This window comes from Myiozetetes cayanensis, unplaced genomic scaffold (assembly GCF_022539395.1).
Source record: "Myiozetetes cayanensis isolate MyiCay16 unplaced genomic scaffold, myiCay2020 scf235, whole genome shotgun sequence".
Classification (NCBI taxonomy): domain Eukaryota; kingdom Metazoa; phylum Chordata; class Aves; order Passeriformes; family Tyrannidae; genus Myiozetetes; species Myiozetetes cayanensis.
The window spans coordinates 25,219-52,875 of NW_026087451.1; the positions used below are offsets into that span (position 1 = coordinate 25,219).

A 27,657-nucleotide genomic window follows, 5' to 3' on the forward strand; every position below is an offset into this window, starting at 1 on the left:
TGTGACACTGTGGAACGTCATGGAACCAAAGGAACCCTGGGGAACTGTGGAACCTCATGGGGTCATCAGGACAACTGGGATGCTGTGGAACCTCATGGAATAAAAGGGTTTAATTGTGACACAGTGGGTGGGGACTCCTGGAACCAAAGGGACCCTGTACCTGTGACTGATGGACACTCGAGGACCATTATCCTGACTGAATCTGGACTCTAATGGGCACACACACAGGATCAGTTCCCCATGGATATTTCCCACATTCTGAACTATTTTGTCATTGTATAAGTTTGTGATTTTAGCTTCTCTAATAACCTTGGATGTTCGAGTGTATCCTCAGCAAACAGAAAACTGGGTGTATGTCCAGATGTAAGCAGAAGTGGGAAGGACTTTTGTCTCCCAACATGGCTGTGGAAGCTCTGGGAGGAGACTCCCAAATTCCCTGTATGGGAATAAAACAACTCCGGACACAGAGGAACCAACTGTCCTGGACAGTGCAGTGAACAAGAAATCTGCTGCAGGTAAAGCTGTAACACAATAAGGACCTCTAAAATGAAAATCATCAAATGTTGTACCATTTTTATATTTATAGGACAATGTTTCTAGGATTGCAGGGTGGTTATTTACCCCTGGATTAACCAGCTGTCCTAACAGGGCCTTGCAAATAACAATGACAAAAGAAAGCAAAGAGACCAAAGTCCCTTTTCCCAAGGGCCACTCCAATAGAACACACCCAGAGCAAATGCCACCTGAGCCTTGGAAGAGAAGCTCACCCCGAAAGCCAACGCAGGCTGTGACACTGAGAACAAACAGCAGGAACTGCTGGATTTGTTCTCTGTTTCCCAATCATTCCAATGAAAGCATTCAAATGATGGGACTTCCAACAGCAAACATATTGTCCAGTGGTCTCCCTCCAACTGGAGTGATGCTCCTTTTAGAAGGAAAAGAAGCCCAAACTCTCAGAGAGCCACAAATGCTCTTCCTGGTAGCTCCCGTGGGGTTAAGTGAGAGATCTGCCTGCTGTCTCCTATGGTGGTTTATATCAATCTCTTCTTAATGCTTATTTCTTTGGCTGGTTTTGATAGAATTGCTTTAATAGAATTGCTTTGATACACTGCACTGTACTACTTGATGCTATATTATACCCTACTAGTAGGTTTTTAGTCTCTTCACCCTGCGGTAAATCATTCTGATTAAGGTTTTTCATCTGTTTTCACTTGCCAGTTCATTTGTCATAATAAATAATTCATTTTATATAAATACCTCTGATCTGCCATCATTAAAACCTGCAAGACAAAGTGATTTAATCACACCTCTGTAATTCCTTAAATTTAAACCGTTGACACAGCCCGAGGCTGAGATTGGATCCAGCCACACTCAGGCTCCTCTCTGAGAAGGAATTCAGAAAGCCAGGGGATCCTTTCTGTACCTTGTGGACTCAACAGCAGTTGAGCTTCTTTAAAGGTTTTGTCTAAGCTTTCCACTCCCACCCAGGACACCCCCACACTCACACACCCTCCGACCCTGCAGTCCAGCCGCTCCAGTCGCTCCGTTGCCAGCACTGTTGACATGGGGGCTGTTTGATGTCCTGCTCCTCCTGCAGTTGCTGTCTCCACAAAAACCCAAGGATGGGCCAGCTCCAGGGTGGGCTTCCTATCACTTCCAGCCAGTGTCATTCACTCCTGTGATAACACATTGAAGAACTCAGGAAGAGAATTCTGTGGCACAGAAGAAATTCCAGCTGGGGAGGAGAGCAGAGGAGAACATGAGGTAGGAATGGAGACTTCAAGGCCGGTGTGGCCGGAGAGGGGAGGAGGAGAGGCCCAGAAAGGCCTCTCTCTCACCCTCCAGCAGGGGAAGGACTGAAAGCCGAGCCCCCCCTGATGCCTGTGGAAGATTTTTGGGGTGAGGAGACCCCTCCCTGCAGCTCATGGAGGAGCCTGCACTGGGGCAGGGGGATGCACAAGGAAGCTGAGACTCCATGGGAGGCCTGAGATGAAACAGAGTCCTGCTGGAGACCTGTGGCCTGTGGAGAGAGAAACCTGTGCTGGGGTGAGTTGTCCTGGGTAGGACTCGTGGCCCTGTGGGGGAATCCACGCTGGTGAAACTTATTTATGCCCTGAGGGACAGCAGATGATGGAAGAACTGCTGCCCGAGGGATGGGCTGTGATGGTTCGGACCTGGCTCCTTCCCAGGGCCCGAACTCACAGTGACAACCCCTTCCCCCTCCTTTCCTCTCTCGGGGCAAAGGAAAAAAAAACCCTATAAAAAAACCCCCCTGAAATCAATTTAATTATATAAAGATAAATATGTTTATGTATATTATGGTTATACACAATTAAGATGCTGCGTACACAGCACAGGGAATCCAAACATCCCCTGGAGGCAAAGGGGAAAAAAGGGACAAAAAGGGACAAAACCAGAACAGATACGCACAATCAAAGCCAAGAACCGACAAAATAAAGAACCAGCAAAACAAAATCTCACCACGTCTGCTGTGGTTTTGCCCAGCCAGCCAGCCCCTGGGGCTGAGAATGGTTTTGTCCAGGTGAATTTCCGGACAAGAACCCAATTAAAACTCTCAGTAACGCCTTTGCTAATTACATCTTTAAGAAAACAGAAGAGAAAGGTTGGTGGGCAGTTGAAATTAGGGGCAGCAGCCATGTAGAAGAGGTGACAGTGGGCCCTGAGTGGGCCAAGGCCCCCTCCTCCCCCGGCTTGGGCCGGGGGGCAGATGCGGCACTGAAGTCTCCCTTCTCTCTTGTAAGAGAGTGAAGAAAAGAAAAAGTTTAAAAGGCTGACTGCTTGGACAGAAACCGCAGCAGAAGAAATTCCAGCAAAGAGATAACAGAACGTCCAAGGTTAAAGCTGGCAGCTGAAGCTGCAACAGGAGAGAGAAGTGCCAAGGGTGGGGGTTTGCTTCTTCCCCCCTTTCGCTCTCTCCCTTCAGCAGGGTAAAGACTGAAAAGTAAATCCCTACTACCTGTGAAATTTTGTGGGGTGAGGAGACCCCCATGTTGCTCATGGAGGAGCCTACACTGGAGTAAGTTGATGCGTGAAGAAGCCGAGACTTTATGAGAGACCTGAGGTGAAGCAGAGTCCTGTTGAGATTTGTGACCCTGAGGAAAACCTATGCTGGAGTGAGACAGCCCTGGTAGGATGTTGGGATCCAAGTGAGGGATCCATGCTAAACCCATGTAGAAGAGGTCTGTCAAGGACTGTTCTTCCATGGGGAGGGACCTCCACAAGAAACAGGGGTGGACTCAAAAGCCATTATCCCCTGTGACTCTGTGGTGAAGAAGAGCCATGGTAGGCAAGTGTCCCCTTGCAAAACCATGGAAGAAAAACCTTCAGGGCCTGGGCAATCCCCAGACTCTGGTCTTAGCCCAGGAGGGGGGTAGGCCCAGCCCTGGAGGCTGACACAGAGCAAGAGAGAAAGAGAAAGAGTTCCAGCTGTGACAAGAGTGCTACAGAGTTATTGAAGAGACCTGAAACTCTGAGAATAGAGAAAGAAACTACTTTTCTTCCTTGGACTGATATAAAGGGGGGAGAAGTATTTCTGTAAATACATAGTACTTTTTATTTAAGTAGAATTCTTATAGATATAGTTCCTTAGTAGTTTTATTTTGCTAGTAATGAATGTTCATACTATTTTCCCCAAATCCAGTCTCTTTTGTCTGCATAAACCTTCTCTCAACTAATAGTAACTGTGTGGGGGTGTGAAAGCAAATTAATCCAGAGCAAAACCACGACACAGAGTCCCAGTGGCCCCTTGATTCCCTGAGGTTTGGAAATGTCACAATGGCCCCTTGATTCCACCAGGTTCCACCCTGTCCCGAAATTGCTTGGGTTCCATGAGCCCTTGCAGTGCCCCACTGGACCCTGTTTCTCCGGGGAAAGGGGGTCAGCACAAGACACACAGACACCAACTCTAAGGAACAAGGGTGTAATTTCTCCACCCAAAGCCTGGCCAGGGCCTAAGGGGCAAACCAAGGGACTCAATGTGCACCACCTGCTGCCAAACAAGGCCAGACATCGACTGCCATGGCCTTGACCGGGATCTAAACACGGAAAGATAAATACATTCACATTTCGCACATTTCACTGCATATTTTATTAATGGACAAATACAAATATTTTCCAATAATGAGATGATACAAATATATCTTACACAGATACAGCCCTATCCCACTACAGATTTCACTGATACTTATGCACAGTTTTAGCTCCTGAGTGGATCTGTGGAGAAACAGAACGTTAAGTTGGAAGGTTTATCCAGAGGCCAACTTTGGCTCAGGGGACATTGCTCAGGCCTCAGTACTTCAGCTGCAGAGCCCTGTGGAACCAATAGGCCATTGTGACACTGTGGGGCCTCGTGGAACCAAAGAAACCCTGTGATACTGTGGAACTTCATGGAGATAAAGGAACCCCGGGACACTGTGGAACCTCATGGAATCAAGGGGCCACTATGACATTGCAGGGCTTCTTGGAATCAAGGGGCCGTTGTGACACTGTGGAACGTCATGGAACCAAAGGAACCCTGGGGAACTGTGGAACCTCATGGGGTCATCAGGACAACTGGAATGCTGTGGAACCTCATGGAATAAAAGGGTTTAATTGTGACACAGTGGGGACTCCTGGAACCAAAGGGACCCTGTACCTGTGACTGATGGACACTCGAGGACCATTATCCTGACTGAATCTGGACTCTAATGGGCACACACACAGGATCAGTTCCTCATGGATATTTCCCACATTCTGAACTACACTTGTCATTGTATGAGTTTGTTATTTTAGCTTCTCTAAAAACCTTGGATGTTCGAGTGTATCCTCAGCAAACAGAAAACTGGGTGTATGTCCAGATGTAAGCAGAAGTGGGAAGGACTTTTGTCTCCCAACATGGCTGTGGAAGCTCTGGGAGGAGACTCCCAAATTCCCTGTATGGGAATAAAACAGCTCTGGACACAGAGGAACCAACTGTCTTGCACAGTGCAGTGAACAAGAAATCTGCTGCAGGTAAAGCTGCAACACAATAAGGACCTCTAAAATGAAAATCATTAAATGGTGTACCATTTTTATATTTATAGGACAATGTTTCTAGGATTGCAGGGTGGTTATTTACCCCTGGATTAACCAACTGTCCTAACAGGGCCTTGCAAATAACAATGACAAAAGAAAGCAAAGAGACCAAAGTCCCTTTTCCCAAGGGCCACTCCAATAGAACACACCCAGAGCAAATGCCACCTGAGCCTTGGAAGAGAAGCTCACCCCGAAAGCCAACGCAGGCTGTGACACTGAGAACAAACAGCAGGAACTGCTGGATTTGTTCTCCGTTTCCCACTCATTCCAATGAAAGCATTCAAATGATGGGACTTCCAACAGCAAACATATTGTCCAGTGGTCTCCCTCCAACTGGAGTGATGCTCCTTTTAGAGGGAAAAGAAGCCCAAACTCTCACAGAGCCACAACTGCTCTTCCTGTGGGGTTAAGTGAGAGATCTGCCTGCTGTCTCCTTTGGTGGTTTATATCAATCTCTTCTTAATGCTTATTTCTTTGGCTGGTTTTGATAGAATTGCTTTATTAGAATTGCTTTGATACACTGTACTACTTTATGCTATATTATACCCTACTAGTAGGTTTTTAGTCTCTTCACCCTGCGGTAAATCATTCTGATTAAGGTTTTTCATCTGTTTTCAGTTGTCCGTTCATTTGTCATAATAAATAATTCATTTTATATAAGTAACTCTGATCTGCCATCATTAAAACCTGCAAGACAAAGTGATTTAATCACACCTCTGGAATTCCTTAATTTAAACCGTTGACACAGCCCGAGGCTTAGATTGGATCCAGCCACACTCAGGCTCCTCTCTGAGAAGGAATTCAGAAAGCCAGGGGATCCTTTCTGTACCTTGTGGACTCAACAGCAGTTGAGCTTCTTTAAAGGTTTTGTCTAAGCCTTCCACTCCCACCCAGGACACCCCCACACTCACACACCCTCCGACCCTGCAGTCCAGCCGCTCCAGTCGCTCCGTTGCCAGCACTGTTGACATGGGGGCTGTTTGATGCCCTGCTCCTCCTGCAGTTGCTGCACTCCCACCCCCACGCTCACCAGCTCTTGCAGAGACAAATTGGCTCACACAGGAGTTAGAAATTCAGTTTAATGAGAAGACAGAACAGACCGCACTGGTTGGGGTCCTCCCCTCAACTTCCCTCAAGCCCTGTGCTATCCAAAACTGCTCTTCTCCTGCCTCCCAGAATGTGTCCTACACTCCAAGGCAGCAATCCCCCTAGTTCAAATGGTGATCTGCTCTCAGCGCCTTAGGGCTTTCAAACCTGGACAACAGGGCTGATGGCTCTGCCAGGGCAGCCCTGGAAGGAGCTGGGACATGGTGTCCCTTTCTCAGGAGCCCGTAATTTGGGTTGTCCCTTGCCACTGTTCCTCTGTGCTCTCTCTGTTTGGAGATGGATTCCTGGTGAGCTGATGGCTCTGCAGGGATGGAGCAGCCAGGGCAGAGCATTAACTGCCCTGTCACTCCTCCTACCACTGTTAGTGTCCTGTCTGGGTGTGCAGATGAGCTTCTTATCACTTAACCTGACTCAAGTTGACAAGAGCATAAATCTTCCGAGGCCTCCACGTTTGGAGGTTACAAATATATGCCCTGGTATTGTTTAACATGTGGGAGTAGATCCTTGGAATTTATGTCCAGAAATGCATCATGATTAGGGGAAGAGCTTTGCTCTTGTCTTGGCAATGGATTTGTTCAGTGCCAATATCACAGCCTTATTCCTAAAGCTGTAGATGAATGAATTTAAGAATGGGTACAGCACTGTGTTCAGCAAAGCTACAATTCTGTTGGTCTTCAAGGAAGCATCTGTTGAAGGACACGTGTAGAGAGCAATGCAGCTCCCATATGCAATGGATAAGGTGATGAGATGGGAAGAACAGGTAGTAAAAGCTTTTTTCTTCCTCCCAGAGGCTGCTGGAGGCTGCAGAATACAGAAAAGGATGCAGGTGTAAAATGCCAGGTTTAAAGCCAAGGAGCCCAGCACTGCACATGATATGAAAGCAGTGTCTATTTTCCAAAGCAGGCTGGTGTCAGAGCAGGACAACTGGAATAAGGGGGAGTTGTCACAAAGGAAATGGGGGATCCTGCTGGAGCCACAGAAGGACAGCTGAGAGAGGAAGAGTGGGTGGTAGCTCTGGAGGGTGAAGCCGATGACCCAGGCAGCAACAACCAGGCCGAGGCAGAGCTGAGGCTGCATGGTGGCAGCGTAGTGCAGGGGTTGGCAGATGGCAACACAGCGGTCAAAGGACATGACAATGAGCAGGACACACTCTGTGCCACCCAGGGCAAAATAGAAATAGGATTGGGCAAAGCAGCTGCTCAGGGAGATGGTTTTCTGATCAGAACTCAGGATGGCAACCAGTTTGATGCTTGTGGAGGATGTAAAGCTGATTTCCAGGAAGGCCAGGTTGCTAATGAAAAAGTACATGGGGGTTTGCAGGTGGTGATCCCCATGCACGAGGAAAATGATGGTTGCATTCCCTGTCACTGTTGTCAGGTGCATGAGCAGAAGGATCACAGAGAGAAACAGCTGCAGCCTTTGATCAAGCTCTGGGAAACCCTCTAGGATGAACTCAGTAACTGCTGTTTCATTTGTTGCTCCCATGCTGAATTTCAGTTCCTCCTGCTGAGACAGGAACGTGGCAAAACCCAGGGTGATAATTTCACAGTCTGGACTAAATGTTCTATCCTTCCCTCTCTGCTCCTTTCTTTTCCTGCAGTCTTCCTGTATAGCACAGAGATTGTCCTTCAAGCAATTCTCACCCCCTGATTTTTCTGTTTCACATTTCACTTGGAGTCCTCAGGGATTTTTTTTGTCTTGTTTCTACTTTTTCTTTCACGAGAGCAGAGGATTCTAAAGAGGCTGTTGGCCATTTCACCCCATTCCTGGGAAATTCCAAGCTCACTCAGACCTATTGCAAACATCTGTCACACCTATGTGCCAAAAACCTCTCTTCTACTGCGTAAATGCCAACCCATGAAATCACATCCACTCTGTATGTTTAAAGCTCTTGTTTCTACTTTTCAGTGTTTGCCTTTTGCACTGGGAATCCCCAAGAATCTGGTGGTTTCAAGATAATCAGTATCAAGTATTTTGCAATCCCCTACTTTCTGCCACAGCTTCTTGCTCTCTGGTTCTTCAGGAAAAGAGAGGGGAGGGCAGAATAGCGACCAAGTATGACTTGCCTTTTTAGTCCTCTAAACAATGAGCAGCATTTGTTATGGATCCACACAGTGTGTCACAGAGTCCCATCTCACACCCATCTGCACAAAAAGGCACTTGTTTCCATACAGTTGCTCGTTGCTTTTGCTCTCAAAAGTTCCCAACAAAAGGCAGAACAAGAGAACAGTGCCAGGAAGAGATCTGTAAGCTTTCTTTTGCCTGCCATTTTTAGACTGGGAGAACCCAGCCTGCAGAGCCTTCTCTTGTCTCCACTGACTATAGAGGGAGCCTGGAGAAAACAAGTTCCCAGGAGTGTCTGCAGGGGAGTAGATGAAACTCACTGTTCAAGCCTCAAATCTCTGATTAATTAAAAGCTGTTATGCTTTTAAATCAAAATTCACAGTTCACAGAAAGAAGCAGGAGAAAAAAATGTGCAATAAAGACAGGCCATGTTCCTTTTATCTTTCGATTTTGTTTTTAGGCAGAAAGGAGCAGAGCCCCTGACTCCAAAAATAGGGTGATTGGAAATGCTGGGGGGGAGAAGAAGTTCTGAGATCAACTGGCATCCAGCCTTCCACCCATCCCCAGCACGTCAAGCAGACCATGGCACAAAGTACCATGTCCACTCTTTCCTTAAACACCTCCCATCCCCATCCCATTTCCACCTTCTCCACCCCATCCCATCCCATTCCCAGCTCATCCCCACCTTCTCTGCCTATTCCCACCCCATTCCCAGCAGGAATTCCCAATCCCTCCCTTACTCCAGTGAGTCTTGCTTGGCTGGCTGAGCCCCTCATGCTGCACGCAACAATCATAGTAATCCCATCCCCACTCCATTTCCACCTTCTCCACCCCATTCCCAGTTCATCCCTCCCCATTCCCACCCCATTCCCAGCTCATCCCACCCCATTCCCAGCGGGAATTCTCCCTCCCAGCCTTACCTCAGTGTGTCTTGATGGGCTGGCCGAGCCCCTCATGCCTCACGCAACAATCATAGTAATTCCCCTGGAACGGGATGAAGGACAGGTAGGAGAACTTGCAGAAGGTGTTGTCGGGCCCGGAATAAAACACCATCTCCAGCACCCCCTCGGACACTGGGAGCCCCTTCCGGAGCCAGGACATGGAGGAGATCGGAGGCCAGAACTTGCTGATGTAGCAGATGAGCACGTTGGGCTCGTCCAGCTCCAGTGCATGCTTCGGGAACACAGCCTTCTCCGGGGGCACTGGGACACAGGGAATGGGGGTGGGAATGGGGTAAAGAAGGGGGTTGGGATGGAGAAGGGGGTTAGGATGGAGTGAGAAGGGAGTGGGATGGAGTGGAAAGGGGTTGGGATGGAGTGGGATGGGGTGGGATGGGAATAGGGTGGGATGGAGTTTGGGATGGAAAAAAGGATTGGGATGGGGTAGGAATGGGTGGGAAATGGGTGGGATGGGGTGGGAATTGGATAAGGATGGAGTTTGGGATGGAAAGAGGTGTTGCAGGGGGGAGGAGCCGGGATTGGGATCATCTGCCTGGGATCTGCCTTGGAATTGGGTTGGATCCCCCTGGAATTTGGCTGGAACCCCCTGGAATTCTCCCGGGATCCCCTGGATAGGACTCGGGGGGGAGGGGGAAGCCCAAAAACCGGAATATCCCTGGAATTCCACCTGGTTCCTCCCTAAAAGTCCTACCAGAAAGTTCCCGAATTCCCTTTCCCTTTTTCCCTTTCCCTTCCCTAATCCTGCCATTACCACTGGGGATTTGGGAATTGTTGGAAGCCTTCATGGAGTTCTCCAGGTTCTACTTGTCTATCTTGATATTCTGCAGCGCCCCCTGTGCCTTGAAACTGGCGAATTCCTGGAATTCTAGGAGCCTCCAGACCGTCTGCTCCCACTCCAGGTGGAAAATCTCGTCGCTCGAAGTCGAACATGAACTCGCCGCCCTCTTCCACCGTCGAATCCAGGGCTTTTTGGTAGTATTCTGTCTGGATAATCTGGTGGGACATTGGGAAGAGGCGGTTCGGGGGTTGAGACTGAAATCCCGGGAAAGAGGGGGTTTCAGGGTGAAATTGTGGGAAAAGGGGGGGGGGGGGGGTTTAGCCTGAAATCCAGGGAAAAGGTGGGGTTTCAGCTCAAAATCCCGGGAAAACGAGGGGGTTTCAGCCCAAAATTCCAGGGAAATGAGGGGGTTCATCCCAAAAACCTGGGAACATGAGGGATTTTCAGCCCAAAATCCCAGGAAAAGGAGGAGAAATCACCTGGAAACCTTGGGAAATGGGGGGGGGTTCAGCCCGAAATCCCGGGAAAAGGGGGGGTTTCAGCCTGAAATCCTGGGAAAATGGGGGGGAGTTCAGCTCGAAATCCCAGGAAAATGGGGGGGTTCAGCCCAAAATCCCCAGGAAAGAGGTGCTTGGGTAGCCACGGTGCCCCAAAAACCCCAGGACTGGGCAGCTCCGCGATCAAAAAATCATGGAAAAGGGGGTTTTGGGTACTCCCAGATCCCGAAAATCCTGGGAACAGGGGGGTTGGGACACTCCCAGACCCCCAAAATTGTGGGAAAATAGAGGTTTGGGAACTCCCAGACACTAAAAAAAAAAAAAAAAATCCTGGGAATAGGGGGGTTGGGGTACTCCCAGACCCCAAAAATTGTGGGAAAAGAGCGGTTTGGGCACTCCCAGTCACTAAAAATCCTGTGAAAAAAAGGTGGTTTGGGCACATCCAGACCCCCAAAATCCCAGGAACAGGGGGCTTTGGGCACTCTCAGACTCTAAAAGTCCCAGAAAAAGGGAAGTTTAGGTAGTCCCAGAACCCCAAAACTGCCCGAACAGGGGGTTGGGACACTCCCAGACCCCCAAAATCCCAGGAACAGGGGGGTTGGGGCAATGCCAGCCTCCCAAAAATCCCGGAAAAGGGGGGCTTGGTCACTTCCAGCCCCCAAAAACCCCGGAAAAGGGAAGTTTAGGTAGTCCCAGAGCCCCAAAACTGTCCGAACAGGGGGGTTATAACACTCCCAGACCCCCAAAATCCCTGGGACGGGGGTTGGGGCAATGCCAGCCTCCCAAAAACCCCGGAAAAGGGGGGTTTGGTCACTCCCAACCCCAAAAAATCCTGGAAAAGGGAAGTTTAGGTAGTCCCAGAACCCCAAACTGTAGAAACCAGGGGGTTTGGTCACTCCAAGACACCCAAAATCCCGGGTAAAACGAAGATTTCTCACCCTCCGCCCCCCCAAACACCGCATTCCCACCTACCCAGATCACACCAACCCCAACCCCAGCAATCCGGGACCCCCCAAGCTGCAGACAGGGTCAGCCCCAGCAGCAGCAGAGGCAGCAGGGGGATACTCCGAGCTCCATCCATGGCCCCTCCGGACACGGGGATACCGGGAAGAGTCGATGTGGCTCCCAGGAAAGCGGCGGCGAACTGGGGGAGCTGGGCCGGGGGGCGCAGCACCCCGAAAACTCCCCAGCCAATGGGAGCGAGCGCAGCTGAGGCGTCATCAGTTGCCGGGCAGACCCGGTTCAAACTGAGCCCTCACCGAACTCAGCCAATCAGAGAACGTCCTCCACTCGGTTTTGGGTACATGTCGGAGCTCCGAAACAGCCTGATCGCCGTTTTTGGGTTCAGCAGAGCTGCGGGATCCCTGGATGCCCATCTGTGGGTTTCCCTGAGCTCCCACCTGCCCCGCATCCCACGGACCCCCCAAAATCCCCCACCCCCGGGGATTGCAGTGCCCCCAACGGCCTCAGCCAATCAGAAAGCGCGGACGCGACCCTTCTGACTAATCAGAACGCAAAATGCTGATGACTCATCAGTTGCCGGGAAGACACGACGCAAAACGAGCCCGAACTTAGCGCTCAGCCAATCAGAACGCGTCCAAAACAGCCCAAAAACGGCCCCGCCCGGCTGTTTTTGGAGTGTCAGCCCCTGCCCGGCTCTGGGGATGGAGCGTGTGTGGGGAACTGGGGCCGTACTGGTGGTGCTGGTGGTGCTGGTGGTGCTGGGAGCCCCCCCCGGCTGCGGGCGAGGAGCTGTCGGGTGAGCGGGGGGGGGCGGGAAGGGGAAAAGAGGAGAGAAAAGAGGGAGTGGGAAGCCATAAAGTGAGTGCGAGGGGGTTGGAATCCCCGGAATTAGTGGGAGGGGGATGGGAGCCCCAAAGTGAACGCGGGAGGGTCTGAGGATTGGGGGGACGGTGGGAAAGAGGTGGAAGAGCGGGGAAAAGGGGGGTGGGAGAACAGGAAGAGGGGTGCCATGGGCGTCCCTCGGTGTCCCCCATCACTGGAGCCCTGCAGCGGTTCCCTGGGGCTCTGGGGGTGGGGTCGGATCCGCACATGGGGATCCCCAACCCCCCTGTCCATCCCTGGGGGGCTGATGGGGGGGGTTCCTCCCCAGCCATGTCCTGCACACACAGGGGTGCATCAGGAGATGGTAAAGTTCGAGTGTCACTTCATCAATGGCACCGAGCGGGTGAGGTTCGTGCAGAGGTACATCTACAACCGGCAGCAGTACATCCACTTTGACAGCGATGTGGGGGTCTATGTGGGGAACACCCCGTTTGGGGAGATCCAGGCCAGGTACTGGAACAGCGACCAGGAAGGGCTGGAGCACCAACGGTCTGCGGTGGACATCTACTGCCGGCACAACTACAAGGTGTTCACGCCGTTCAGTGTGGAGAGGAGAGGTGAGCGCGAGGCAGAGCAGGTCCCCTCGGGAATTCCCCTGCCCCGGGAACGACCCTGGAGCCCCTCAAACCCTCCCTGGGAATCACCCTAGACTCCTCAGACCTCCCTGTTCCCATCCCCGTGGCCTTGGGCCCCACCCCAGTGCCCCCCAGTCCATCTCAGTCTCTTCCTATACCCCCCAAGTCCATCCCATCTCTCCCAGTGCCCCTCATTCCATTGTGATCCATCCCAGTCTCTCCCAGTGCCCCCAGTCCATCCCAGTCTCTTCCTATGCCCCCCGAATCCATCTCAGTCTCTCCCAGTGCCCCTCAATCCATTCCGATCGTTCCCAGTTATTCCCAGTGTCCCCCAGTCCATCCCAGTCTCTCCCAGTGCCCCCCCGCGTCTCCGCCCCGCTGGGGCCACCGCTCTCCCTCCCCTCAGCCAATCAGAGCGCATCTCTTTGATGACTCATCAGTTGCCGGGCAGATCCGCAGCGCAGAGTTACCTCTCCAGGATTCAGCCTCCCAGTCCCGCTCGGTCCCTTCCTAGTCCATCCCAGTCCCTCCCAGTCCTTCCCAGTCATTCCCAGTCCCTCCCAGTCCTTCAGAGATTCTCTGATTTCACTCCCAGACCCTCTCAGTCCATTCTCAGTGGTTCTCAGTTCACTCCCACATCTCCCAACTCTCTCCGCAGTAACCCCTCAGCCCATCCCCTTCTACACCAGTCCATTCCCAGTCCCCCAGTACCATCCCAGTCCCTCCCAGTGCCACCCAAACCCCTTCCAATGTCCTACAAGCCCTCTCCCCTCTCTCCCAGTGCCCCCCCAGCTCATCCCAGTGTCTCCCCCGTCTCTCCCAGTGCCCCCCAGCGTGTCCATCTCGCTGGTGCCGTCGAGCTCCCAGTCCGGGCCCGGCCGCCTGCTCTGCTCCGTGATGGATTTCTACCCTGCCCGGTGCAGGTGAGGTGGTTCCAGGATGGGCAGGAGCTGCCGGAGCACGTGGTGGCCACCGACGTGGTCCCCAACGGGGACTGGACCTACCAGGTGCTGGTGATGCTGGAAATCCCCCCCCGGCGCGGGGTCACCTCCCCCTGCCAGGTGGAGCACGTCAGCCTGGAGCACCCCCTCAGCCAGCACTGGGGTACGGCCCGGCCCCCCCAGCATGGGGGGACACTGGCAGGGGGGCCAGGGGGCTGGGGGAGCACTGAGGACACCGGGAAGTGCTTTGGGGGGCAATGGAGAGGCTGAGGAGGAGGTTGGGGGGTCCTGGGAGGGCTGAGTGGGGCTGTGGGGAGTCCTGGGGGCAACTGAGAGGGAGTTTGGGGAGCCTGGGTGGGATGGGAGGGAGGTTGGGGAGGGGGCTGGGATGACTTGGAGGGGTTGGGGAAGTGCTGGGGGGGCTTAAAAGGGACTGGGAGGGGTTCAGGAGGGTCCTGGTGGTGATGGGAGGGAGGTTGGAGGATCTTAAAGGGGATGGGAGGGACTTTGTGGGATCCCCGAGTGGGTGGGAAGGGATGGAGAAGAGGTTTCAGGGGGTGCTGGGTGGGCTCGGGGAGACCAGGACAAGGTTTTCAGGGGGTCCCGGGTGGTCTATGGTAGGTTTAGGGGGCCCTGACCCACCCGGCTCCCCCCAGAGATGCCACAGGACACCGTCCACAGCAAGATCCTGGTGGGGGTCGGGGGCTTCATGTTGGGCTTCGTCTTCCTGGCACTGGGGCTCGGCTTCTACCTGCGGGAGAAGGTAAAGGGGGGTCCCTGGGGGTCGTGTCCCCCCTTCTCCAGAGCGTGTGTGCTCCCCTGCCCCCCTCAGCCCACTGTCACCCCCCTTTTCTCTCCCCACAGAGCTCCTGAACCGGTGGTGGCCACAGCCCCTCCCCGTGGCCTCGGGCCCAGCTGGGATCCCCCAATCCATCCCCACCTGGAGTTTGGGGGGGTCGTGTGTCCCCCCCGGCCCTGCTTTTGTTCTCACACCAACCACCTGCTGCTCCCAGTGCTCCCAGTAAAGCTTCCCAGTTCTCTGCAGTCCTGGTGTTGAAGGGCAGGTGCCCTCCCAAAGCCCCCCCAGAATCAGCTTATGCAAACTGTACAATGGTTGGCACCCATTGTCTTTCTGCTTCCAGGAGTGTGTATTTTTCTGCCATGTCTGGTTCAATGTTTTCACAGCTTATTGGGTCAAACTGTGTCTGCTTTGTTTAAAGAAAAAGGGGGAAGTGTTGGGATTTTTAGTGCTAATATGGAGGATACGCTGCAGCTGTGAGATCATAACCTTATGTTGCAATTGTGAAAACATGATCTGTTGTTCTGATGGCCTTCTGATGGTACCAGGATGTGAAAGATCTACCAAGAGAAACAGTAGCAAAACTGGATATAGAAAACAGGGTCTCAGTACCGGCTATCAGAGTGGGAAAGGACATAAAGAATGTTAAAGAAACAAAGCTGATAGAAGAGTATTGTTAGAAAACTGGATCAAAGACTGCTGCTTGATTCCAATCAACGGCGCTCTCTGATCATCACATTGGTGTGCTGAGTCGTCCATGCTCGCATGAAACCCCCCAGGCAGGTGCCCTCCCAAAGGCCCCCAAACATCCTCAACATCCCCAGTGATGCCACCACTGTCCCTGGGATGTCACTGGTGTTCCCAATGATGTCACAGCTGTCCAATTGATTTCATTGTAGTCCCTGTGATGTCACCAGACAGTTGTGATATCACTGGTCTGCAGTGATGTCACTGCTGTCCTCAGTGATGTCACCACTGTCCCCGGTGATGTCACCGCTCTCCCCAGCAATGTCACTCATCCCCAGTGATGTCAGTGATGTCCCCGTGATGTCATTGGTGTCCCCAGGGGTGTCTCCAGTGTCCCCAATGATGTCACCACTGTCCCTCTGATCTCACTGACATCCCCAATGATATCATTGCTGTCCCTGTGATGTCACCGCTGTCCCCAGTGACATCACTGGTCTCCAGTGATGCCACTGCTGTCCCATGAGATGTCACCAATGTGCCCAACTGCTGTCCCTGTCACCTCATCGCTGTCCCTTTCATGTCACTACTATCCCTGTGATGTCAGCAGTCTCCAGTGATGTCACTGCTGTCTCCACGGATGTCACCACTCTCCCATGTGATGTCACTGCTGTCCCCAAGGGTGATCCCTGTTTCCTCAAAATGTCACTACTGTCCCTGTGACGTCACTGCTGTGTAAATGGTAGCACCATGTCCCTGTGATGCCTCTGATGTCCCTATGATGTCACCAGACCCCTGTGACATCACTGGTGTTATGTGATGTCACCACTGTCCCCTCTGATGTCATCAATGTCCCCAATGATGTCACCGCTGTCCCTATGATGTCACCACTGTCCCTCTGATGTCACTGATGTCCCTGTGATGTCACCAATGTCCTGTGATGTCAGTGGTCTCATGAGATGTCACTACTGTCCTCATGGGTGTCACCACTGTCCTCTGTGATGACACTACTGTCCCCAGGGTAGTCCCTGTGTCCCCAGTGATGTCACAACTGTCCCTATGATGTCACCGCTGTCTACTGTGATGTCACTGCTGTCTCTGTGATGTCACTCCTGCCCTTGTGAAGTCATCGCTGTCCCCAATGATGTCACTGATGTCCATGTGACATCACGGCTACCACTTTGTTGTCACCAGTCCCCTCTGATATCACTGGTCCTCAATGATGTCACTGCTGTCCCTGTGATGTCACCACTGTCCCCAACAGTGCCACCATGTTCCTGTGATGTCACTGGCATCTCTGTGTTTTCACCAGACCTCTGTCATGTCATAGATGTCCCTGTGACATCACGGCTGTCCCTTTGTTGTCACCAGTCCCCTGTAATGCCATTGGTCCTTAATGATGTCACTGATGTCGCTGTGATGTCACTCTTGTCCTTGTGATGTCACCGATGTCCCCAATGATGTCACCGATGTCCACATTGTATCACGGCTGTCCCTTTGTGGTCACAATTCCCCAGTGATGTCACTGGTCCTCAGTGATGTCACTGATATCCCTGTGATGCCACCACTGTCCTCTGTAATGTCACCAATATCCCGGGTGATGCCACTAGTCTCTCTGTGATGTCACCAATGTCCCTTTGATGTCACTACTCTCTCTGTGAAGTCACAACTGTCCCTAGTGGTGGTACCATTTCCCCGTAATGTCACCAATGTCCCTGTGATGTCACCAGACCACCTTGATGTCACAAATGACCCCGGTGATGTCACTGGTCTCTCTGTGATGTCACCAATGTCTTTGTGAAGTCACCAATGTCACCTGTGATGTCACTGCTCTCCCCTGTCAGTGATGTCACCAATGTTTCCGTTGATGTCACTGCTGTCTCTGTAATGTCACCCTTGTCCTTCTGAAGTCATCAATGTCCCCAAGGATGTCACCGATTTCACTGTGATATCATGGCTGTCCCTTTGTTGTCACCATTCCCCTGTGAGGTCACTAGTCCCCAGTGATGTCATAGATGTCCCTGTGATGTCACCAGGGTCACCGATGATGTCACTGGTGTCTCTGTGATGTCACCGATGTCCCCAAGGATGTCATGGATGTCCACGTTATATCATGGCTGTCTCTTTGTTGTCACAATTCCCCTGTGACCTCACTGGTCCCCAGCGATGTCACCCCTGTCCCCTGTGATGTCACTGAAAACCCTGTGACATCACGACTGTCCCTTTGTGGTCTCCAGTCCCCTGTAATGCCATTGGTCCTCAATGATGTCACTGATGTCCCTGTGATGTCAAGAGTGTCAACGATGATGTCACTACTGCCCCTGTGATGTCACCAGTGTTACCGATGATGTCACTGGTGTCTCTGCGATGTCACCTCTGTCCTTGTGAAGTCATCGATGTCCCCAGTGATGTCACTGATGTCCTTGGGAGATCACGGCTGCCCCTTTGTTTTCACCAGTCTTCTGTGATGTCACTGGTCCCCAATGATGTCACTACTGTCCCTGTAGTGTCACCACTGTCCCCAGCGGTGGTACCTTGTCCCCGTGATGTCACCGATATCCTGTGATGTCAACAGACCCCTGTGATGTCACCGATGTCCCTGTTATATCATGGCTGTCTCTTTGTTGTCATCAGTGCCCTCTGATGTCACTGGTCCCCAATGATGTCATCCATGTCACTGTGATGTCACCCCGTCCTTTTGAAATCACTGATGCCCCTGTGATGTCATTGATTTCTCTGTGATACAGCGCCTGTCCCTTTGTTTTCAACAGTCCTCTGTGATGTCACTGGTACCCAGTGATGTCACTCATGTCCCTGTGATGCCCCCAATATCCCCAATGATGTCACTGATGTCTCTTTGATGTCAACCATGTACTTGTGATGTCACTGATGTCCCATGGGATGTCACCAATGTCCCTGTGACATCACAGCTGTCTCTTTGTTTTCACCAATCCCTGTGATGACACCAATGTCCCTTTCAGTAGGGTTAGGGTTAGGTTAGGATTTAGGGTCAGGATTAGGCTTAGGGTTAGGATTTATGGTTTAGGGTTTGGGTTTGGGTTTGGTTTAGGGTTAGGGTTTCTGGTTTCAGTTTTGGTTAGGGTTAAGGGTTAGGTCAGCGTTAGAGGGTTAGGGTTTAGGGTTAGGCTTAGGCTTACAATTAGGCTTAGGTTTTAGGGTTAGTGTTAGGGCTTAGGGGTTAGGGTTAAGGGTTAGGGTTAAGGGTTAGGTTAGGATTTGGTTTTCAGTAATGTTTGGGTTAGAGTAAGGGATAGGGTTAGGGTTTGGGTTTAGGGTTTAGCATAAGGTTCAGGTTTAGGTTTTACTTTAAGTTTAGGTGAAGGGTTCAGTATAGGTGAAGATACCTCCCAGTCCAAAGGTGCCCGCAGAGAAAGCTCTTGCTCTTAGTGTAGTGCTGAGCATGTCACAACAACTGCACTTGAGAGACAGAGGCTCAGGGCTTTCTTTCCCGGGTGCAGTGCCAGTCGTTCGCTTGTAGGGACGCTGGGCTGAAACTGCTGTCTGACAGCCAAAATTCCATAAGGATGAAGAAAACTCCCTGACCAAAGGTGCTCGCACAGAAAGCTCTTCCTCTTTATTCAGTGCCAAGAGAGGCACCCCAACTGCACTGGGTAGATGGTGAATCAGGGTCAGGGTTAGTGTTCGGGGCTATGACTAAAGGCTAGGGTTAGCGTAAGGGTTAGGGTTAGGTTTGAAGTTAAGTTTAGGTTAGGGTTAGAGCTTAGGTAACATTTGGGTTAGAGAAAGGCATAGGGTTCAGGTTAGGGTTTAAGTAATGTTTTTGTTAGGATTAGGTTTAGGGTTAGGTTAGGGTTATTGCTTAGATAATGTTTGGGTTAGAGTAAGGGATATGGTTACGGTTATGGGTTAGGGTTTAGGTTTTAGATGTTTTTTCTTAATAGGTCTAGGGTTCAGTACTGTCTAAGAGACCTCCCAGTCCAAAGGTGCATGCACAGAAAACTCTTGTTCTTTGGGTAGTGCTGAGAGTGGCTCACAAATTGCACTCGAGAGATGGTGATTCACAATTAGAGTTAATGTGAGGTACTGGGATTTATGGTTAAGGTTACAGATGGGGTTAAGGTTAGGCTTAGGATTAGATTAAGGTTAGGGTTTAGGTAACGTTTGGGTTAGAGTAAGGGATAGTTTTACGGTTAAGGTTTAGGGTTTAGAGTTAGGTTTAGGTTTAGAGGGTTTTTTAAGTTTAGGTCTAGGGTTCAGTGATGTCTAAGATACCTCCCAGACAAAGGTGCCCGCATACAAAGCTCTTGCTCTTTGTGCAGAGCCAAGAGTGGCGCAGCAACTACACTGGAGAGACGCAGACTCAGGGCTTTCTTTCCTGGGTGGAAGGGCAGTCGTTCTCTTGTAGGAGTGCTGGGCTGAAATGGCCATCCCACAGTGTGAAACATTCGGTTGTTCTAACAAAAATAGGAACTGATCATTGAATGTTTTCCTTCTCCCCCCCTTCCCCACTTTGTGGGAAGGATGTTGAATGGGCAGGTTGGCCTTGCCTTGGGTGATTGAGCAACACAAAAGAACTGGTCAGGGACTCAGATTCCAGATTGATGGTCCTCGAAGTCTGTGGGGAGGGATAAGGAGGGTTTTTTTTGTTTTCTTATCTTTTCCCTCTCCTGGGAAACAGGACACTTCATTGTTGCCTGAACTGAGACAAGGTGTGGGGTGGAAAAGTTCCAAAATTGCTTTATTCTCAGCCTGGTTGCTTGGTTCCAGTTTACCTGTACCTGGTTTTCTGCCCCCAGCCCAGACCTGCCCAGACTTCATCAGAGAGGAACTCTTTGGGAAGGAGGTCACCCTTTTTCCCTCTTCTGCTCCTGTGTTTTTGGCAGTCATTTTTCTTTTTTTTTTTTTTATACATATCAAGGAAAAGGGGAAGTCACAGAGCCAGCCACAGACAGTGTGAGTTTTCTTGGGAAAAACCCCTTCTCTCCTCTTTCCCCTTCTCGGTGTGGGAGGGAAAATCTCCATTTTCGGCTGCTCCTGCACCCCCAAGGGACCCCCAAGGCAACCTCCATATCCAACAGCGCCCCCTGCTGGACACCAGGGAAACCTGCAAGCTATGCTCCTCCAGTGATCCAACAGCGCCCCCTGCTGACTGTGGTTCCAATTGCACCAAAAAAGTGCAAACTGAGCTTTTTACTTTTCTGTTTGAAGGGGACTTTTGGGTACAGGATTATAGTTTGGTTGTTTTCTTTGTTCATTGTTCTGCCAAAACACATATATCCTTTAATAAAGGGTTGTTATTTTTTCTTTTCTCCACACTTTCTCAATCAGAGCATCTTAATTTTGGATTTACAATTGCTTAGGTAGAGGACTTCTGGTTTTTCCTCATAACTCATGTTCCTTAGTAAAACACTTCTGTCTCATTAAACTGAGACAGACATCCAAAAATCAGTATGGACGAAGACACCTCCCAGACAAAAGGTGCCCACACAGAAAGTTCTTGCTCTTTGTGTAGTACGAAGAGTGGTGCAACAACTGCACTAAATAGATGGTGGGTCAGGGTTAGAGTTAATGTTATGGTCTAGGATTTAGGATAAGGTTTAGTATTTGGGTTAGATTAGGATAGGATTTAGGGAAGGTTTGGGTTAGGGTAAGGGACAGGGTTATGGTTAGGGGTTAAGGTTTGGCATTAGGTTTGAGTTTAGGATTTTTTTTAAGTTTAGGTCTGGTGTTCAATAGGGACGAAGATACCTACCAGACCAAGGATGTTGACACAGAAAGCTCTTTTTCTTTGTGTAGTGTTGATAGTGGCGCAGCAACTGCACTTGAGAGACAGAGGCTCAGGGCTTTCTTTCCTGGGTGGAACTGCAGTGCACACCCCCTCACTGCAGCCCCAGAAGTGTTCCATGGTTACCTTTGTGATGTTTTGACCTACCCTCTACATTCTAGAATTTTACCTGAAAACCAAAGAACCAATGCACGGCAACTCCACCTTGCAGATTTCCTTTGTGCCATTGGCCTAGTTGTTATTTTACAACCAATCATCTCTATTCCAGAATGGCCCCTGGACACCAAAGAACTAATGCCTCACACCCCAAGGATGCAGCCCCACATCTCTGCCATGGGACTCTTTACCATGTCACAGCCTACCCTCTCCATTCCAGAATGGCCCCTGGAAACCAAAGAACACTCGCCCCACAGTGTCCCAGTGCAGCCCCACCCATGAGCCATCAGCCCCTTTCAGATATCACGGCCTGTTCTCTCCATTCTGCAATGCTCCCTGGCCACCAAAGAACCAATGCCTCACTACCCCAGAATGCCATCCCACCTGTCTTCCATATCCCAAGGGAATGGCAGCGCAAGATTCTGTGGAGACATCTGTTTTGTCCTGTTGGATACATGCTGACTGACTCTTGTGTGGATGGGGTGGAACACGTGCCATTGCAATTGTCATGCTCGGGGATGTTCTTGGTCTCCCTTGGTTTGACAGGACAACACCTCCCCAAAAGCCCTGACCATGCCAACATGGCCACACCCAGCCCTTACACCAGGCCTAGACCCCTCAGAAATGTGTTCTGGATCCCTTCCACATTCCCATTACTGAGGATTTACTAGACAAGAATTTCCTCACCCATGTGGTTCCATCCCACACCTCCTTTTTCCCCTGTTCGACACCACCCCAAACCTAATTTTTGTGTGGTTTGTGGTTCCAGGTGGATGGTTCTGATGCCTAAAGCATTTCAACACTTCCCAGGTGTTACACTCTGCCCTGAACCCATTGTGAAGTGTTGAAAATCACCCCCTTTTGTTCCGAGTCCCATGGGGGCTGAAGGAAGCAATCATCCTCCTGCCTTCCCCAAAGCAGCTCTGCCCATCACTGCTGCACGCCTGATCCACACAGCCTGTGTCCTGTCCTGTGCCCAGGACATGCCCTGTCCTGCCCCTCTCAGCAGCACTCCAGTGCTCTTCCCTCCTAGACATATTTTGTCCACATTGTGACCCACCCTTCTTCCAGGGTCAGCCATTCCCCTCTGGATCTGGATCCTGTGTTGTGTCCTCACAGTGCTCAAGGGCTGTGCTGCCATTACCTTGCTCTGCTTTGCTCAGCCCCTTCTCTCTGCTCAGACACAGCCCTGTGGAACTTCACAGAATAACACCGATTCTTCCAAGTTTGAAGGGACCCACAAGGATGATCGAGTAATCCTGTACCAAAAATCCCCCTCAAAAAAAAGGAAACAGTCCGTTATTCCTCGCTTTTGGTGCAATTCCAATCCCGGTCAGCAGGGGCCGCTGTTGGATCACCGGAGGAGCAGAGCCTGCAGGGGCTCCCTGACAAGGGCGATTTTCGCCCCACACCGAGAAGGGCAAGAGAAAGGGGATGTTTCTGCCTCATCCAAGGAGAAGGCTCAGGTGAAATGCCCCCCAGGAGCAGCATTCTGTCTCCAGGAGTTTTAACCAAAACCTGCTTCATGGGGCTCATGTGCAGACATCAAACCCAGCCCACATGGGAATATGCAGAGCTCTTTTTTTCTTAAACTTTAAGGTAAACCTAGATTTACCAAGTGATGACAATTTTGATGCAGGAACAGATGTGATCCTGTGACCTCACATGATATTTTAACGCTCCAATGGCATGGGCCTTTCTGGGTCCAGCCAGGGCTAAAAATTACTCTTGGCTGGGATTTAGGTTTGGAAAGAAAATCCAAAAAAAGAAAGGAGGGGCAGTACAATAGTATGAATACGAAGGTTGAAAAGTCTGATGGATGTCTCAGTTGAGCTCAGGTCACAGACATCTGTCCTTTCTCTCACCATGGAGCTCCACAAACCCTTCATGTCTCCCCAGCTACCCCTTTGTATCTCCAGGGTTGTCATTGGGCAGCTCAGCCCCATTCCGGGAGGGACTGTGGGAGGCAGAGGTGCAGTCAGGGAGAGAAATCCATGTTTGTTCTCCCCGGGAGCAGAAGCACCTGAGCATTGCACACCCCCATAGCCCTGAGCACAGCAGGGCCTCTGCCCCTGTGTGCCTGTGCAGCCAGGGGAGCATCAGTGTGGGCACAGAGAAGAGCACACCCGCAGCTGGATCCCGTGGTTTATGGACACACAGCTTCCTTTGGACACAGGGCATGGAGATGTCTTCACTCGAGGGGCTCACGTCTCCATGTCCAATCCAGGGAATAGATTTGATCTGGATTTATCCATCAGACATTGTCAATACATGTGTGTCCCAGCAGAGGGAAAAGATAAGAAAACAAAACAAAAAAAACCCTTCCTCATCCCTCCCCACAGACTTCGAGGGCCATCAGTCTGGAATCTGAGTCCCTGACCAGTTCTTTCGTCTTGCTCAATCACCCAAGGCAAGATTAACCTGCCAATTCAACATCCCTCCCACAAAGTAGGGAAGGGGGAGAAGGAAAACATTCAATGCTCAGTTCCTTTTTTCCTTAGGACAAGCAAATGTGTCACACTGTGGGACGGCCATTTCAGCCCAGCACTCCTGCAAGGGAACGACTGCCCTTCCACCCAGGAAAGAAAGCTCTGAGTCTGCATCTCTCCAGTGCAGTTGCTGCGCCACTCTCGGCACTGCACAAAGAGCAAGAGCTTTGTGTGCAGGCACCTTTGTCTTGGAGGCATCTTCATCTATACTGAACCCTAGACCTAAACTTAAAAAAACCTCTAAACCTAAACCTAACACTAAACCCTAACCCCTAACCATAAAACTATCCCTTACTCTAACCCAAACATTACCTAAACCCTAAACCTAACCTAATCCTTACTCTAACCTTAACCCCATCTGAAACCTTAACCCTAAATCCCAGTACCTCACATTAACTCTAACTGTGACTCACCATCTACTGAGTGCAATTTGTGCACCACTCTCGGCACTACACAAAGAGCAAGAGCTTTCTGTCCATGCACCTTGGGACTGGGAGGTATCTCGGACAGTACTGAACCTTAGACCTAATATGAAAAAACATCTAAAACCTAAACCCTAACCCATAACCGTAACCATATCCCTTACTCTAACCCAAACATAATCTATACAATAACCCTAACCCTGAACTAATCCTAACCCCAACATAACCCTAACCCTAAAACTAAACCTAATCCTAACCCTAACAAAAACATTACCTAAACCCTAACCTGAAGTCTATCCTATTCTCAAACCCAAACATTACCTAAGCTCGAACCCTAACCTAAACCTAACTTTAAACCTAACCCTAACCCTTACACTAACCTTGACCTTTAATCATAGCCCCGAACACTCACCCTAGCCCTGACTCAGCATCTACCCAGTGCAGTTGGGGTGCCTCTCTCGGTTCTGAATAAAGAGGAAGAGCTTTCTGTGCGAGCACCTTTGGTCAGGGAGTTTTCTTCGTCCTTATGGAATTTTGGCTGTCAGATGGCAGTTTCAGCCCAGCGTCCCTACAAGAGAACGACTGGCACTGCACCCAGGAAAGAAAGCCCTGAGCCTCTGTCTCTCCAGTGCAGTTGTTGTGACATGCTCAGCACTACACAAAGAGCAAGAGCTTTCTCTGCGGGCACCTTTGGACTGGGAGGTATCTTAGACAGTACTAAACGATAGACCTAACCTTAAAAACAAAATCTAAACCTAAATCTGACTCTAAACCCTAACTGTAACTCTATCCCTTACTCTAACCAAAACGTTACCTAAAACCAAACCCTAACCTAACCCTTGCCTCTAAGCCTAATCCTGACCCCTAACCTCTAACCCTAACCCCAAAACCTAAGTCTAAATGTAAGCCTAAACCTAATCCAAAACCCTAACCCCCTAACCCTAATCCTAACCCTTAACCCTAACCAAAACCCAACCCCTAAACCCTAAACCTTAACACTAACCCCTAACCCCTAACCCTAACCCTAAAACTTATGCCTAAACGTAAGACTAACCCTAAACTTAAACCCTAACCCTATTGAAAGGGACTTTGGTGACATCACTGGGGACGAGTGTCATCACAGGGAACTGGTGTAAACAAAGAGACAGCTGTGATGTCACAGGGACATTGGTGACATCACATAGGACATCAGTGACATCACAAGTACATGGCTGACATCAAAGAGACATCAGTGACAGCATTGGGGATATTGGTGTCATCACAGGGACATGGGTGACATCACTGGGTACCATTGACATCACAGGGGACTGTGCAAAAGAAAGGGACAGGCGTGGTATCACAGGGACATCGGTGACATCACAAGGGACATGGGTGATTTCACAAGGACAGCGGTGACATCACAGTGACACCAGTGATATCATCAAGGACAATAGTGACAACGCAGGGGACAGAGGTGACAACGCAGGGGACAGAGGTGACATCACAGGAACATCGGTGACTTTACAGGGACACCAGTGACTTGATCGGGGACATTACTGACATCACAGGGAACAGTGGTGACATCACAGGGACAGCACTGACATCACAGGGGATTGATGACAAGAAAGGAAAGGCCATGATGTCACAGGGACATCAGTGACATCACAGGGATATCAGTGTCACTGCTGGGGACAGTGGTGACATCACAGAGACAGCAGTGACATCATTAAAGGCCAGTGACATCACAGATGACTGATGACAATGAAAGGATAGCTGTGATGTCACAGACACAACAGTGATGTCATAGGGGTCTGGTGACATCACAGGGACATTGGTGACATCATGGGAACATGGTGTCACCCCTGGGGACAGTGGTGACATCACAGGGACAGTAGTGACAGAATTGGAGACATCTGTGACATGACAGGGGACATCGGTGGCATCACAAGGCCATGTGTGACATCACAGAGACACCAGTGACATTATTAGTGACACTGGTGGCATCACAAGGGGATAGTGGTGAAATCACAGGGTCATTGGTGACATCACTGGGGACCAGTGACCTCACAGGGGACTGTTGACAACAAAGAGACAACCGTGATGTCACAGGGCTATCCGTGACATCAGAGAGGCTCGTGGTGACATCACAGAGACACCAGTGACATCATCGGGGACATTGGTGACATCACAGGGGACAGTGGTGACATCACAGAGGCAGCAGGGACCTCACTGGGGACCAGTGACATCAGAGAGACAACAGAGGGACAGCAGTGATGTCACAGGGACATCAGTGACATCACAGGGGTCTGGTGACAGCACAGGGACATTGGTCACATTACAGGGACATGGTGGCACTGCTGGGACAGTAATGACATCATTGGAGACCAGTGATGTCACAGGGGACTGTTTAGAGCAATGGGAAAGCTGCGATGTCATAGGGACATTTGTGACATTAGAGCGTGGAGGTGACAAGACAGAGACACCAGTGATATCATTGGGGACATTGGTGACATCACATGGAACAGTGGTGACATCACACAGGAACCTGTGAAATCATAGGCAACTGTTGTAAACAAATGGAAAGCCGTGATGTCACAGGGGCATCAGTGACATCACAGGGACATCAGTAACATAATGAGGACATGGTGCTACCGTTGGGGACAGTGGTGACATCACAGAGACAGCAATGGCATCATTGGGGACCAGAAATATCACTGGGGACTGGTGACAACTAAGGGAAAGCCGTGATGTCACAGGGACATCGGTGACATCACAGGGGACCTGGATAACAACACAGAGACACCAGTGATATTACGGGGGACATTGGTGACATCACAGGGGAGAGTGGTGACATTACAGGGACAGCAGTGACATCACTGTGGACCAGTGACATCACAGAAGACCGGTGACAACAAAGGGGTAGCCGTGATGCCCAAAGGACATCATTGGGGACATCGGTGACTTCACAAGGACAGGGGTGACATCACAGAGACACCAGTGACATCATCGGTGACACTGGTGTCATCACAGGGACATCCCTGACATCACTGGGGACTAGTGACCTCATAGGAGAATGGTGGAAACAAAGGGGCAGCCGTGATGTCACAGGGACATTGGTGACATCAGAGGGGACAGTGGTGACATCACTGGAGACCAGTGACATCACTGGGGACACAGAGACCACCCCTGAGATACCATTGACATCAAAGGATACAGTGGTGACACCTGTGAGGACAACAGTGACATCAATGGAGACCAGGGACATCACAGGGACATCAGTGACATCACAGGGGTCAGTGGTGACATCACAGGGACTTCTGTGACATCATTGGGAACAGTGACATCGCTGGGGAGAGCGGTAATGTCACATGGGACAGCTTTAAAATCACTGGGGACACAGGGACCACCCCTGGGGACAGTAGTGACATCACTGTAGACCAGTGACATCACAGGTTTCTGGTGACATCACAGGCACATCACTGACATCACAGGGACAGCAATGACATCACAGACACAGCGGTG

General features: G+C 50.6%; 1 protein-coding gene and 2 pseudogenes across 1 annotated transcript; 1 reads left to right on the forward strand and 2 right to left on the reverse strand.

The window, feature by feature from the left end:
* Positions 1-1,026: 1,026 nt before the first annotated feature.
* On the reverse strand, positions 1,027-8,869 carry LOC126642607 (olfactory receptor 6C3-like). Its single transcript, XM_050320357.1, has 2 exons — positions 5,761-8,869; positions 1,027-1,280 (listed from the first exon to the last, which is right to left on the reverse strand). Exon 1 carries the CDS (start codon positions 7,663-7,665, stop codon positions 6,715-6,717), a length of 951 nt encoding a protein of 316 aa, XP_050176314.1. The 5' UTR covers positions 7,666-8,869; the 3' UTR covers positions 1,027-1,280; positions 5,761-6,714.
* Positions 8,622-11,854, reverse strand: LOC126642609 (HLA class II histocompatibility antigen, DR alpha chain-like; annotated as a pseudogene).
* A 366-nt stretch (positions 11,855-12,220) lies between these two features.
* LOC126642608 (class II histocompatibility antigen, B-L beta chain-like) lies at positions 12,221-14,975 on the forward strand (annotated as a pseudogene).
* Positions 14,976-27,657: the final 12,682 nt, after the last annotated feature.